This window comes from Cricetulus griseus, chromosome 2, assembly GCF_003668045.3.
Source record: "Cricetulus griseus strain 17A/GY chromosome 2, alternate assembly CriGri-PICRH-1.0, whole genome shotgun sequence".
Classification (NCBI taxonomy): Eukaryota; Metazoa; Chordata; class Mammalia; order Rodentia; family Cricetidae; genus Cricetulus; species Cricetulus griseus.
The window spans coordinates 395,898,475-395,914,387 of NC_048595.1; the positions used below are offsets into that span (position 1 = coordinate 395,898,475).

General features: G+C 45.3%; 1 protein-coding gene and 1 pseudogene across 1 annotated transcript; both read right to left on the reverse strand.

Moving 5' to 3' along the window:
• Positions 1–2,522: 2,522 nt before the first annotated feature.
• Positions 2,523–7,487, reverse strand: Bcdin3d (BCDIN3 domain containing RNA methyltransferase). The gene is made up of 2 exons (XM_027396545.2): positions 7,220–7,487; positions 2,523–3,569 (listed from the first exon to the last, which is right to left on the reverse strand). Exons 1-2 carry the CDS (start codon positions 7,445–7,447, stop codon positions 2,976–2,978), a joined length of 822 nt encoding a protein of 273 aa, XP_027252346.1. The 5' UTR covers positions 7,448–7,487; the 3' UTR covers positions 2,523–2,975.
• Positions 7,488–9,463: 1,976 nt separating this feature from the next.
• Positions 9,464–9,832, reverse strand: LOC100758411 (annotated as a pseudogene).
• Between the last annotated feature and the right edge of the window lie 6,081 nt (positions 9,833–15,913).

Consider the following 15,913-nt stretch of genomic DNA (forward strand, 5'->3'; position numbering starts at 1 on the left):
AGCCAGAGCTACACAGAGAAACTCTGCTTCAAAAAAAACTTAAAAAAAAAAAAGTCCTGGAAATTACTCTGTAGACCAGGCTGGCCTCGAACTCACAGAGATCTGCCTGCCTCTGCCTCCTGACTGCTGGGATTAAAGGCGTGCACCACCACTGCCAGTCGAGAAACCCTGTCTTGAAAAACCAAAAGAAAGAAAAAGGGGGGGGGGGCGATATACAGTCTCCAACTGTGACCATTCACAGTTTCTGTTCTTCCATCCCTACTGTCTCCGACATTTAAAATGTTCGGTAGCCGTCAACTAGAGCTCTTCACTGTAACACTCCCTTCTTCTGGAAAGACAAGCAAGAGTCCTATTTTCTGTCATTTTCCCTTCAAAGTCTTTGGTCTAAGAAGCGTAATTGTAGCCTGCAGCATGTTGACAGTATCGTCACAAAGAAGTGGCACCTTATTTTTGTCTAATACTTTATTCTGGGAAATTTCTTCTCATCCTTCAGCTCATCAGGGCTCAGGAAAAGGAGAGCGCTATTTCAGATGTGCAGGTAAAACTATGGCTGAAGACAGGACACGCATCGGAAGGCAGGCATTGCCAGATGGATGCAGTGAATGGACTTTACATGCTGTTGGCAGAGTCTGAGGGACTTTGAACCTATTTCAGCATGGGGAGTATACAGGTGGTGTTTACTGAAGTCTCTAGCATGTGCAATAAATGAACGCCACAATGGGGATTAGTGTGGAATCAGATTAGTTTGCTTTGGGGAGCTTTTGAATCTGAGATGTCTAATAACTCCTTCAGGGGATAATGATTACAGAACAGGAGAGTATTAGCCTGGAGTCCCGGGGGTAGAGCTGCCAGGACATTTAGGAGCCATTAGGGGTGTGGTAAGTCAAAGGAACAGGAATGGAAGGCCTTTCTTCAGGAAAAATATGACAGAAGACTAGCTGGAATGGTAAGCCATCAGTGTTATCTCTTTCACTTGTGTCAGAACCTTCACTGTGAATGTACTTAATGCCACAGAACTATCCACGTAAAAAAGGCCAGCACGGGGGTGGGGGTGGGGGTTGTGGGGGTGTGGATGGGGTGGTTGGGACTGAGAGGTGGCTCAGCAGTGGTTAACAGCACTGGCTGCTCTTACAGAGGACTCAGCAGTCTGTGCACCCACACACCCTCTGTTAACTCCAGTTCCAGGGGATCTCACGCCCTCTTCTGGTGTCTTTGGGCACTGCATGCTCATGGTGCACAGATACACATTTAGACCAAACAAAATACACATAAAACAAACAAATAAATAAATATGGCTAGCATAACAAATGTTGTCACATACATTTTGCTACAATTAAAAAAAATACAAGGCTGGGCATGACAACAAAAGCCTTTAATCCCAGCTCTTAGGGGACAGAGGAAGGAGGATCTCAGTGAGTTCAAGGCCAGCCTGATCAATACAACAAGCTCCAAGACAGCCAAGACTACAGAGAGATGCGTTGTGTCAAAAAACACAACAAAGCAAATATCAAAACAAAACCAGGCTTTGGTGGAGTCAGTGGCAGAGTCTTGCCAGTGTGTGCAAGGTCCTGTGTTTGATCCCTAGTCCTGAAAATAAGAGTCAGAAGGGAGAGGAAGGAAAACAAGACTGTGAAGCTGTATCACAGAACCAAATCACAAATCACCACCTACCCCAGGGTCACAATTAAAAATATTTTTGTGGGAGATGAGAAGGCTAGGGACCAAACCTTACAGGTACCTGGTAAATATTCTACAATTAAGCTTTACTCCAAGCCCTAAACATCTGTTGTCATCACTTTGTTTTTGTTTGTTTGTTTTAAAACAGCGGCTCCTATAGCCCAGGCTGGCCTCAAACTATGTAGCTAAAGCTGGCCTTGAACTCCTGATCTTCCTGCCCCTGCCTGTCAAGTGCTGGCATCCACCACTATACCCAGCTTCTAAGTACCTCTAAGTATCTTTAAAAAATGCTAGCTAGTGCCGGGCGTTGGTGGCGCACTCCTTTAATCCCAGCACTCGGGAGGCAGAGGCAGGCGGATCTCTGTGAGTTCGAGGCCAGCCTGGTCTCCAGAGCGAGTGCCAGGATAGGCTCCAAAGCTACACAGAGAAACCCTGTCTCAAACCTCACTCCCCCCAAAAAAAAAGAAAAAAGAAAAAACAATGCTAGGTAGCATGTCTTTCTAGTACCTATAACTATGCTCAAGGCTCGGCCTGCTCTAGGAACATAAGATGTTTCCTTGTTGGCCACTTCCAGTAGCCAGCCCGGTACCTCTCATTACAGATTTCACTGTGAGGCTTTGCTTTAAGGCAGGCCTAGTAAGCCCAGAAAATGCCTGCAGACACCAGACTGGATTTAAGGAGTTCAAAGAAATGACAGTCTGGAGCTCGAGAAAATGGCTCAGCAGTTAAGAGCACTGACTGCTCTTCCAGAGGACCTGGGTTCAATTCCCAACTGGTAGCTCACAACTGTCTGTAACCCCAAGATCTGACACCGTCACACAGACAGACATACATGCAGACAAAGCACCAATGCACATAAAATAGATTTTCTTTAAAAAAAGGAGGACACATTTTTTTTTATAAATACCCTTTAGAGCTGGAGATATAGCTGGGTGGTGGACCATTTGCCTAGCACGTACAAGACCCTAAATTTGCTCTCCAGTAAACAACTTCTAAAAACAGTTTTACTTTCTAGGACCACAATCTCGTCCAAACTGCCTAGCTCACTGTTCTATTAATTCATTCCCCTTAGGGGCTATCCAAACAACAGGAACACAGACACTAATTCTTTCAGTTGCTTGCTTCAGACACTTTGCCAAAAACTCCTGCCAGGTCTGGGGGCTGCCCGTCCAGTTGCTCCAGGATGGGAACACGAATCTCGGTGTGAAAGCTTCTCAATCCGTCTTTGCGGGTCTTCCTGCTTTGTCCTCCTACTGCCTTCAGAATTCTAGTCTGTTCTTTTCTGTCTCTTTTGTCAGTCATTCAGGGATTGGGTGTGTCTCTGTGGTGCGCTTTGCTCTGAAGAGCAGAAGGCTTCGGTCCCAGCTGGTGTTGCCAAAGCAGCGCACTAATTCCATCGCATGGTCCTGCGTCAGGATCCGCACGATCTGACTGGTCATATCGCCTCGGATGGTGAGAGAGCTGAAGTGATCAAAACTATGGAGTCCCAGCTTCCGGAGGCGCCTTGCAGCGGCCCGGTAGCACTTCCAGGGCTGTGGCTCCACAAGTAGGTACTGGCAGACAGAGGAGAGATGGGCCAGGAACTCCCACAGACCATGGTCCCCATGGTTCAGATGAATCCACATGGTCACTGACATGCAGAAGACAATGTCAAAAACAGAACGCCCAAACTGGTTCAGGAAAGAACTCAAGGGAACCTTCCTGTCCCTTTGATCCATGATGTCCAGGGTGATAAAGGTGAAAGCATCGGGAAAGGGACATTCTTTTTCAGCTCTCTCCACAAGGACTGGGTCTATATCACAGCAGAGGAGGCGGAGGTCTCTGGAGGCACCTGAGCAGGGCTCCCCATCACGCAGGCAAAGGAAATGTTTGTATAGAGCCACACTCAGGTCCTAGAGGAATCCAAAAGAGCCTTGTCACTGGGAAAGAAATCTCATCTTTTGAGACTGCCACTTAACCTCTGACTGTACCGCAGGCTGGTAACATAATAATCTAAAGTGGCTACAGCTTTTTATGAGCAGCCTCTTAGCGCCCTCCAGGGGCTGCAGGCTGTAATGCACCTGCCTTATACCCTCTATCTAATTTTTATTTTTATTTATTTTTTGAGTTACTCTTAAGTGGTTCATGCTGGCCTCAAACTCACTATATGGCTGAGGATGGCCTTGAACTCCTGATCCTCCTCCCGTCTCTGCCTCCTGAGTGCTGGATTACATGCATGCACCATGCCTGGCCAGCTAGAATCCTGACACTGGCAATAGATTGAGTTGTGCAGTTGGAAGTTATAGCCTAAATGATGTGCCAAAGGCAGCAAAAGGCCCACATTAGTGTTTTCCAGCTTAAACAACATATTGGCAAACTCATCGTCTTTTTCTGGGTGTCTCATATCCTAGGGAAAGGAGTTTAGAAGTATGAGTGGTGTCCCTTATCAGGAAGGTGGTGACTACAGCAAGCATCATCTTGTAAAAATCTGTCTCTCAGCCTTCAGCTCTGCAGCCTTCACTCCCATGGTCTGAGCTTTCACTACCTCCAGTCATTGTCAGTCTTTCTAGCTGTGTGTACCAACATGATTCTTACCATCTTAGCAGGCTTCTGACTCTCAAACAAGGCACCATCTCATTCCTTTCTAACTAACCAGTTATGGAATCACTGCAACTAATTCTAACATGTTTTATACAGCTTCTTCCATGGTGACTTCTATTCTTTTTTTCTTTTTCTTTTCTTTTTTTTTTTTGTTTTTTCAAGACAGGGTTCCTGGAACTAGCTTGTAGACCAGGCTGGTCTCGAACTCACAGAGATCCGCCTGCCTCTGCCTCCCAAGTGCTGGGATTAAAGGCGTGTGCCACCAACGCCCGGCCGGTGACTTCTATTCTTGTCTCTGCAGCTTTTCACATAGGTGAAAAACATGCACCATGGAAACCACTCAGATGTTCACGAACAGCAGCACGGGCAAGTAAGAATACCAGCCATTAAGACAGAATACTAGCCAATGGTGGCACACACCTTTAATCCTAGCACCCAAGATGCAGAGGCTGGCAGATCTCTGAGTTCGAGGCCAGGCTGGTCTACAGAGTGGATTCCAGGACAGCCAGAGCTACACAGAGAGAAATCTTGTCTCTAAAAACCAAAGGGGGAAAAGATGGAACATTAGTAACAGTGTAAAGTTGAGGAACTTGGCTTAATGCACCAAACTAGAATATTTAATTCTACTACTGACTGAATTTTCAATTCAATATGACTGACTAGAAAATCAAGTCACAATGAAAATATATAGCACGATTCCTTTTTTGTTTTTAAACTAGTCTCACTATACAGACCAGGCTGGTCTCTAATTGTCTGTGACTCTCCTGCTGCAGCCTCTTAAATGCTGGTATCACAGGCATGTACTGCCATACTGGACAAAATATACATATATATATATAATATATATATATATATATATATATATCTCGACGTGGGAATGCTAAATTATTATTATTTAGGGATAGAAAAGGAGTAAGATATTATCAAAAGCAAGGCAATAATAGGCCAGTTGACACCTGTGGGTAAAGAAGAGCTTTTCTAAATAGGAAACGGCATATAAAGAATTTTTGTGGTACTGACAATGCTTTTTTTTTTTTTTTTTACTGTGACAATGGTCATAGAAGTGTTGCCTTATAATCATAAAGTATAGACTTGTGTCTTATGTACTTTTATGAGGGTATAGAATAATTAACAAAAAACTGCAAGAGTTTTGGACCAAGGTTATTTACTTATCTAAAGACACATGGCCATAACCTTAGGCTACATTAAATTCCTTTTTCCACACCAGACTTTTCTTTAAAAAAAAATTACATTATGTGTATGCACGTGTCTTGGTGCTTACATAGGCCATATGTGTGCAGGTGCCCGGAGAGGCCAGAAGAGATCTGTTCCCTAGGAACTGAGGTTACAGGTGGTTGTGAGCTGTCCAACAAGGGTACGGGGAACTGACAGGGCCTCTGGAAGAGCAGCAAGCACTCTGAAGAGCTGAGCTGAATCTCAGGCACCCCTCCCTTCTGCCTTTAATGGTATACAAGTCATCCAGGGAGTCAACTTAAAGCACAGACATGGCTTAGTGGATTCCGGGAAAGGCTGAGAGTCTGCATTTCTCATGTTATTGTTGTAAATCACACTTGAAGGCACAAGAACCTACACCACACCGCCAAATTTCCTTCCCTCCTCCCGTCTGATCCTGTGTGTTTGAGGCCAGCATGGTCTACACGTATGGGGGGCAGAGTGAGACCCTATGTAAAATTAAAAAAAAAAAATGCCTATTTGGGAACAACTGCATTAGTCAATTGCAACTGTGTCATTTCTATTGTGTTTTTATATACACTGCTTTCAACTTTAAAATCTTTGGTGGTTTCCGGGTTCTTTTCAGGAAATCTTCTTATCTGTTTTCCTATATTAAAGTTTGCAAGAGACACAGGGACACAAAGCCGATCTGCTTCTATCCAAAGCTCTACTCAGCTGAGCCCCTCCGTCTTCCTACCAATGTCTCTTTTTTTGTAGTTTTTGGAAACCAGGTCTTATAAAGCCCAGGCTAGCCTTGAACTTGCAGGAACGCTCACCCAAGTCTTTCCCGAGTGCTTTCATTTCATGAGGGCAACCCGACTTCTGCCATCATCAGAATGAAGATCTCTATATCCCTCTATCTCCCACTCTGGAGTGGTGGGCATCGGTCCTAACTTTGGAAGCACTTGCAATCATGGGGTAAAACTGCCTGCTCCATTGAGATATCACAGTGGCGCCCCGCAGTGGTGGCGCACGCCTTTAATCCCAGCACTCGGGAAACAGGCAGTCGGATCTCTGGAGGCTAGCCTGGTCTACAGTGCGAGTGCCAGGTCAGGTTCCAAAGCTACAGAAAAGCCCTGCCTCGAAAAACAAATAAAAAATAAATGAATTTAAAAAAAAAAAAACACCAGTGACTACAAATAGGTGAGACTGGCATTTCCTTATTTTGCATGTGGTTTGACTATAACCATTACATACCTGAAAACACTTTGCGGTGGGCAGGGTGGTTACCGCCACCCTCCTCTGGCAGAATGATCTATTTTCTTTCTTGATCCTCTCTACTCTTCACTGCTGTACTCTGTTAGCACAAGTTTAAGTAAATATGTACCTGGCTCCAGGTCTGGCCTGCACTGTATATCTGGAGCCTTAAATTTCAGACATGATTCTGTCAACCTGGCTCTTCTCTTCTAGGAACCAATGTTCCCAGATGTGGGCCTCTCGTTTCCCAGCAAAGCAGGAGAGGAGGCAAACGCCGGAAGTCCAGATTAGACGGTCCTCCTCCCCCGCGGTCGGCGGGAATTTGGAATGAATTTGTGGATTACTCAAAATCCCTGACTCGGTGGAAGGGCCCGAAGGGAGGGCTGGGAAGTGCACGTGTCTGTCAATGCTATACTTTAAAAGCCCACTTTGGGCAACCTTTGGTGCCACGACCAGGCCAGAAGAACCACGCGGGAGGTGGAGGCGACAACTGCTTGGCTCCCAGCGCTCCGATCCCTCCCGCATCACTCACCCCGGAGTTACACCCCACGTCGAGCCCCAGGATCGGCCTCTTCTCGCGACCCTCGGGAGGGAAGAGCTGTAGCAGAAGCTCCGGGGGTAAAAGGCAGAGCCTTTGCTCGGGAGGGTGGAAGCGAGAATAATGAGGGAAATTTCCGAACGGGGCAGCCCCGGGTTTCAGAGCTCCCGGATTCTCAGTCTCCACGGTCTCGTCTGCTGCCAGCTTGTCAGTCGCCGCCATCAGCCTCGGTCCCTGGGTCCGGGCGGAACCGGAAGCCCGGAACCTGCGGCGGCGGGTGAAGGCGAGCGCAGTGCCAGTGCGCGTGCGCTTATGGGGAGGTCAGAAGGATAGTGAGTTTAGGTAGGGGAGAAAGACCCCTGGGCTTTCTAGAGGCCGCGATCCTACTGGAAGTCGCGATCATTCATCCCCTATTTCTTAATGGACTTGCCCAAGTTGAGGTTGCAACTTGAGCCAACCGACCAAAACAAGGAGTTTATTGGGGGCTTGGAAGTCAAGTTAGTCCTATTTCCTTTTGTTTCAAATGCACAGAGCAAGACCCAAAAGACAGACATTAGTTGTCTGGGGTAGGGTGAGGAGCGTGTGTGTCCCATCACACGATGAGACTGTGACACAGGAACTTGAACCTGGTTTAGTAAGAGGTAGCTGGAAGTTGTAGGTCACTTGTAGTGCCAGAAGACCTGGTGGCCCTGTCTGTCTTGAGGGACAGGCAGATATAATATCCGTACCCGGCACTCCAAAGGATGGACTTGCAACATTGATAGTTTACAGCCTTGAATCTCCTATACTTATATTAACCCTGATGCTTGCACATCAGTGACCACGCCGTATCTATTTGGGCACAATAGATGGAACGGAGAAAGGAGTTAAATTGAAAGAGATGTGATGAGATGGAGTTAGACAAAAAGTGGGCTGAGGGCTGTAGAGATAGTTCAGTCAGTAAATGCTGTGTAAGCACGTGGACCTGCGTTCAAACACTCAACACCCACATAATGAGCCAGGTGTGGCGGTGCATGCCTGTAACCCCAGAGCGGGGGAAGCAGAGACTAGAGGATCCCTGAGGTTAGTGGAGTTGGTAAGCTCCAGGTTCACTGAGAGATTCTGTCTCAAAAGACAAGGTTAGAATGATTGCAGAAGATACTGGACACCCATCTCTAGTGACAGAACAGGGTTAACTCAGTTTACCAAAACCTGTCCAGCGCAAAATGTGGTGGCTCACACACATCATTCCAGCACTCAGGAAACTGAGGAAGGGTTTCTCAAAGCTAGAACAGGCAATGTAATGAGCTCAGGCCTGACTGGAAGACAGAGTGAGACCCTGTCTAGGGCAGAGAGAACTACTGTTGGTGTTCTCCTTAGATTTTCTGGAAGTTGTGCAAAATACTGTGTTCTACTCAACTCTACTGTGACTTTTGGTCATTACCTCGTGTCTTTGAATCTTATAAGAGTGAAATAGGAAATCAGGCAGAAATGAAGTACAAAGTAAAAACTGAAAAGAAAAAAAATAGGATCTCAGTTGGACAGAATGGCCTAGCATGTGGAAGGTGGAAGCAGGAGAATCAGGAGTTCAGGGTTAGTCTCTGCTACAAGACCAACCTAGACTACACCATGAGATTCTGTCAAAAAAAAAAAAAAAGTCTTTAAAGCAAAACAAATGAAGTCAGGTAGTGGTGACACATACCTTTAATCCAAGCACTTGGGAAGCAGAAGCAGGCAGATTTCTGTGAGTTCAGAGCCAGCCTGGTCTATGGAAGCAATTCCAGGACAACCAGAGCTTTTATATGGAGAAAAGCTTTGTCTTGAAAACAAAACAAAGCACATGTATGCACGAGGGTGGCGGTGTCCCTAGAGACCTATTTGAACTCTCTTGGCACTTCTACAGATGTCATGCTTCAGTCTCTTAAAAGTTTAGCAAATCATTGTCCTAATAGAGTGGAAGGTCTTCTTAAGACAGGCTGGTCAGAAACCAGCTCCACTGCTTGACTCTGTCTGATAAGCTGGACCACCCTCATTTCCAACTTGAACTTGCTGCTTAGGCTTTGTGGTGCCATATCCTGTGGGAATGGAGTTATGGGTAGTTCTGAACTGCCTAACATGGGTGCTGGAAATAGAACTTGGGTCCTCTGGAAGACAGTGAGCCCTCATCTCTATAGCCCATCTACCTTATTTTTTTTCTGTCAAAGTCCAATTTTAGTTTTTGGTGGTTTTCTTTTTTTTTTTTTTGTACACAAAGGCCAACTAGTCCTCAGACTCTGACCCATATTCATCCTGACTAGTCTGGAAATAACAAAGTTGGTAAGTCTCCTTGTCAGATGCACCCACACAAAGTCAAGCATGGAGATTATTCTTCTTAAGGTATTTCCTGGTAAGATATTTCAAATACCTTTTAGAAAACTGTTTCTCAGAAACAACTGTGATTTTATTCAAGTCTTCATTGTGAACAACATTCCCAAGATTTTCAGTTTTTCCATTGACTTTAACCTTCTCCGATAGAAACTGTTCAAAATTCCCAGAATCAAAAATTCCATCTTCTAATGGATGAGTCAGGTCCAAATGAAACCTCAAGGTTGACTTCTTAGGCTTTTTGTCTTTCTGTGGCACCACAGGCCATGGGAGGAGCCATCTACCTTATTTTTTTTTAAGGCATGGGTTAGGGTTTCTAGTGCTGTGAAGAGACACCATGATCATGGCAACTCTTATAAAGGAAACCATTTAATTGGGCTTACACTTCAGAGGTTTAGTCCATTATCATCATGGTGGGACATGGTGGCATGCAGGCAGACATGGTGCTGGAGAAAGAGCTAACACTTCTACATCTTGATCCACAGGCAGCAAGAAGAGACTGAGACACACTGGGCCTGGCTTGAACTTCTGAGACCTCAACTTCTGCCTCCAGTGACACATTTCCTTCAACAAAGTCCCACCTACTCCAACAAGACCACACTTTTCAATAGTTCCAGTTCCTTTGAGCCTATGGGGCCATTTTCATTCAATTCCTTACTAAACCTGGAGCTCAACAATTGCCTATACCATTCCTAGTGAAATCTCAGGATCCTTCTGTTGCCACCTCCCAGTGGTGTGATTATGAGTACGTATCACCACAGCTGGCTTTTCATGTGAGTTCTGGGGATCCAAACGCAGCCTCCCCAAGGCCCAATAAATCCGTCTTTTTAGCATAATGGGTCAGAATTTCCCCTCATGTTTGAATTTTTAAAGCTTTCTAGTACTAGGAACGTAGCTCTGTTGGTAGAGTGTTTGCCTAGCATACAAAAGGTCCTGGATTCAGTTCTCAGCTCAACATAAAAACTAGGAATTCTTGCAATCCTAGCACCCTAGAAGTAGGGGCAGAAGGATCAGAAGTTCATGGTCATCCTTGGCTACATAGTGAATTTGAGTCCATCCTGGGCTACAAGAGACTCTGTCTCAAAAAAAATCTCTTTTAGGGCTGGAGATGCAGCTCACATGGTCAAGTGTGCTCATCTAGTGAGCACAAAGCTCTGGGCTCAGTCCCCAGCACTTCATACAACCAAGTGTGACAGTGCACACTTATCATCTCAGAACCCAGGAGGACCAGACATTCATGGTTATCCTTGGCTGCACAGTGACCTCAAATCCAGCCTGGCTATGTGAGACCCTGTCTCAAAAAAGAAAGGGATTGGGGCTGGAGAGAAGGCTCAGCAGTTAAGAGCCCTTGCCCTTGCCCTTGCCCTTGCCCTTGCCCTTGCCCTTGCCGAGGACCTGGATCCAATCCCAGCATCCTTATAGTGGCTCACAACCATCTGGTTCTAGAGAATCTGATGACCAGAATCCAGTAACCTTTTTTAACCTCCACAGATACCAGGAAAGCCTGTGGTCCATGTACATATGTGCAGGCAAAACACAGATATAAAATAAATAAATCTAAAAATGTAATTGAATGTTCTTTTAGTTCATAACTTCTTTTAAAAACAAATATTTTTATTGTGATTTTATTTTTGTATACCTACGTGTGTGTTTGTGCAGCATGTAGTGTCTGAGGAGACCAGAGAGAGTGTTGGATGCCCTGGAATAACACCCATGGAGTTATAGACAGTTGTGAGCTGTCTGCTGGGGTGCTGGGAACTGAATACAGGTCCTCTGCAGGAGCTGATCTCTATGCAGCCCCCTGATACAAACCTTTTTGTTTGCACTGAGAACAGTATTTTGTGCCAAATCATCAAATATTTAAACATTTACAATTAAAAAAGATTTTGTTTTTAAAGTGTGTGTATATGGGGTTGGTACAGTTTGTGTACACAAGGGTAATGTCAGAGGAGGTAGAAAGAGGGTATTGGATCTCATGGAGCCAGAATTACAGTTGGCTATGAGCTGCCTGACATAGGTACTGACATAGGGAACTGAGCTTGGGTTCAGTAGAAACAATATATTTTCTTAACCATTTATCTATCTCCCCAGCCTCTAATTTTTTATCACATTAAACAAAACACATATGTGTCATGGTGCACACATGGAGGTTAGAGGACAATTTCTGGGAATTGATTTTCTCTGTCCATGCTTGGCAGTAAGTTCCTTTACCCACTGAGCCCTCGCTAGTCCTAAACAAAGAAATTTTGATAAATTATATTTTGTATGATTTTCATTAAACGGGAAAAGGATGAACCAGATGTGGTGGTAAACTGAGAGACTGAAGAGGTAAGGTTAGAAGTTGGAGGTCAGCCTGAGACAAAACAAACAAACAAAAATGAGGGCTGGGGAGATAGCTCAGTGGTGAAATGCTTGCCCAGCATGCCAAGCACAAGGCCCTAGGTGTTCAGTTCTCAGCATGTACACACACACACACACACACACACACACACACACACACACACAGTGCTTTTATATAATTAATATGTGCTGTATTATTGAGTATATTGCCAACAGGATAAACTTGTTTTCACTGGTGTCAGTATGGAATGGAATTCTCTGTTAAGGATTTTGCATGGCTGATGATTGGAAATTTTTTCTTAGACCATATTCTAGCTTTGTGTATACTAAAACCTTGATTCTTCTCCACTCCCACAGACTTCCAGTCCCAGGTGCTGTTGGACGTGTCTAATGCCTTGATCTGACCCAGATGTGCACATACAGGCCACAGCCCCAGGTGATTCACATGATGGGTGGATATGAGTACAGGCGTAAATGTTCCTACACGTGTGCAGTGAGGAATAACGACATCTGTGACTAGACACTGTGGTAATAGCCTCAAAAGGAGGGCATTTCCAATTCAGCCTTCCTTGGCTGGATGCCAAGAATGTTCATGGCCACTACTGTGCCATCCAACACAGGGAGAAATGTGACCCAGGGGAAATAAGTTGCCTTAACCAACTGCAATAAAATAACTAAGTTTTTGAAGTCTTACAAAAGCTAATGACTTTGGATCATCGCTAGACTCTTGCAGAATTCTCAGGTTACAACGACCTGGAAGCTTGAACTCAAACAACTAGCTACACAGGAAGCCTGTGTTTGCCCTTCACAGAGCATGTACTGGGTATCGTTTAGTTGAAGAGGTACCATTCTGACACTACTGGTGGGAATATGAGTTAGTACCACCGTGATGAAAAACAGTATGGAGGCTCTTCAAAAAGTCCAAATAGGGCCAGTGAGATGAGTCAGCAGGTGTAAGTTGCTCGCCTCGAGGCCCAATGACCTTGGTTTGATCCCTGGACCCACAGGGTGGTGTGGGAAGTGAGAAATCACACAGGTTGTCCTCCGACTTACACACACACACACACAAAATAAAAATGTATTTAAAAAAAAGTTAAAAATATGGCGAGGGGGGGAGGGAGAGGGAGCTGGAATTAACATGTAAAACAATCTTGTTTCTAATTCAAATAAAAAAATTTAAAAAGGAAAAAACAGTTAAAAATAGAGTTCTCTCAGTCTGGTGTGGTGGTATACACCTTTAATCCCAGCACTAGGGAGACTGAGGCAGAAGGATTTCTGAGTTCCAGTCCAGCCAGGGCTACATAGTAAGGTCCTGTCTCCAAATAAATAAACAATAGAATTCTTAGCCAGGTAGGTGCTACATAAATATAATCCCAATACTCAGAGGACTGAGGCAAGATGACTGCTGTGAGTTCGAGGCTAGCCTGGGCAAGAAATCAAGATCCTGTCACAAACAAACAAATAGGAAACAGAGCTATCGTGTTTCATATACGTGGAGTTTCAGCCCATTATCATCATGGGGGGAAGCATGGCAGCAGGCAGACATGGTGTTGGAGAGGTAGCTGAGAGGATTACATCTTAATTCACAGGAATTAGGCAGAGGGAGAGAGACACCGCCAGTGACATACCTTCTCTAACAAGGCCACACCTCTTCCATCAAGGCCACAACACACCTCCTAATCCTTCCCAAACAGTACCTCACTGGGGAGCAAACATTCAGACATATGAGACTATGGGGGACATTCTCAGATCCTTTCTATAAATGGTGCTTGAACAATTAGACATCAATAGACAAAGAAGAGGAAGAATGCGGAGACAGAGAACTTCAACCTAAAACTCCCAACATTTAAAAAAATATTGAGCCGGGCATTGGTGGCGCATGCCTTTAATCCTAACACTAGGGAGGCAGAGGCAGGTGGATCTCTGTGAATTCAAGACCACCCTGGTCTACAAGAGCAAGTTCCAGGACAGCCTCCAAAGCCACAGAGAAATGTAGGGAGCCGTCCTTGCATTCTCCATTACAATGATGGTGCCTGCAGGCACCGAATGTAAATTATTTCGCAGGCGCTTGGTAATTTCCATTCCTTTGATCTCTGCCTATCCCGTGGCTCATATGGCCTGAGGAGCTGAAGCCATTCATAGGGTGACACGTCCCAGGCGGCCGCTGCCAGCCTTTATTAAGGGACGGGATTCTTGGCTCGGCCGCTGCCAGCCTTTATTAAGGGACGGGATTCTTGGCTCGGGGTCTCCGCTCTGGTAAGCTGATGCTCTCTCTCTCTCAAGATGCATTAAAGCTTTCCTGCAGAAGGATCCGAGTGTCCTGTGTGATTCTTGCCGGCGAGAACATAGCGCGCGGGACAGAGAAACCCTGTCTCGAAACCCCCTCCCCCCCAGAAAATAAAAAAAATATTGAAATCAACGATGATGGCACATGTGTGAGTGTTTGTCTGCATGTGTATCTGTGCACCAGGTGCATGCAATGCCCACGGAGACCAGAAGAGGTTGATCCCCAGAACTGGAGTTACAGAGGGTTTTCAGAGGTCCCATGGGTGCTGGGAACCAAACTGGAGTCCTTGAAAGAACAGAAAGTGTTCTTAACCACTGAGCCATACTTCCAGCTCCAAGAAAAATCATTTTAAAAAGTAGATTTTTTGGCTAGGAATGCAGTGGTAAATTACTTGCTGAGCATGTGCAAGACCCTTGGATCGATCCCTAGGACTACATAAGCCAAGCACGGTGGCACTGTAATTCTAGTTTTTGGAGCTGAAGCTGGAGGATCAGAAGTCCAGGGTCATCCCTGGCTACATAGTGATTCCTGAGGTCAGCCTGGGCTACATGAGACCCTGTCTCAAAAATCAAAACAGACTTCATAATCAGAGTAACAGTGGTTTCATAGACAGAGATGCTGGTGGCATGAAGCAGCAGGACAGTGCTCTGACAATTATGTTTTATTTTTATTTTTTTTAAAGATTTATTTTATTTTGGGTCCAGCATGGTGATGCATGCCTTTAATCTCTGGAGGCAGAGGCATGCAGATGAAGCCGTCCTGGTCTACATAGTGAGCTCCAGGACAACCAGGATTACATAGAGAGATACTGTGTCAAAAAAACCAAAACCAAACCAAACCAAAATATTTGCTTTTATTTTATGTGCATTGGTGTTTTATCTGCATATGTGTCTGTGCACCCTGCACATGCAATGCCCACAGAGACCAGAAGAGGGCGCTGGATCCCTTGGAACTGCAGTTCAGAGACAGTTTGAGCTGCTCTGTGGATGCTAGGAATGGAACTCTGGTTCTCTAGAAGAGTAGCCAATGCTCTTGACTACCTACCATCTCTCCAACTGCTGCTCTAATAATTCAGAAGGAAAATGATTTTCAATGTTTCATCCTACACACGGCCAAATGATTAATTAAATGCAAAAACACATTGATAACATTTCTAACATTTAAGGAGCCACAGGCATCTTCTTCTATAAGTTCTTTCTTAAAAGCTGCCGCAGAATGTGTTCCCCCCAGATGACTCAGAGAATGCACTGGGGAGAAGGCTCCGTGGATAAAGTGTTTGCTCTGCAAGAACGAGGACCAGAAGTCTCCCCAGAACTCATCAGAGTTTGGGTGTGGGCGCACACAACTATATTCCCAGTGTTCCCATGATGGATGGGAGCAGAGGCAGAAGCTCCTGGCCAGCTACTCTGGGTATGCCGGGAGGATGAGAGACCTGGTCTCAAACAAGATGAAGGGTGAGCAATGTCACTCCAGCTTGTCCTCTGACCTCCACATGTGTGCTATGGCAGACATAGAGAAACCCTGTGGCAGACATAGTCCACACACACACACACACACACACACACACACACACACACACACACACACACACGAAAAGATACAAAAATTATGTTCTGGAGCAATGTCTTCAGGACTGTGGACGGAGCCAGCCGTACAGTCCCGGGTCCATTTCTGAGTGGAGGTGTGTGGACTAGGGAAGTTTAATTACCCAACGATGC

Excerpts from the sequence above, each read along its gene's own strand:
- Bcdin3d (XM_027396545.2), bottom strand. The coding sequence starts at position 7,447 with ATGGCGGCGACTGACAAGCTGGCAGCAGACGAGACCGTGGAGACTGAG. Across the intron at positions 3,570-7,219 it reads ACGTGGGGTGTAACTCCGGG|GACCTGAGTGTGGCTCTATA; the intron begins GTGAGTGATGCG and ends GGATTCCTCTAG.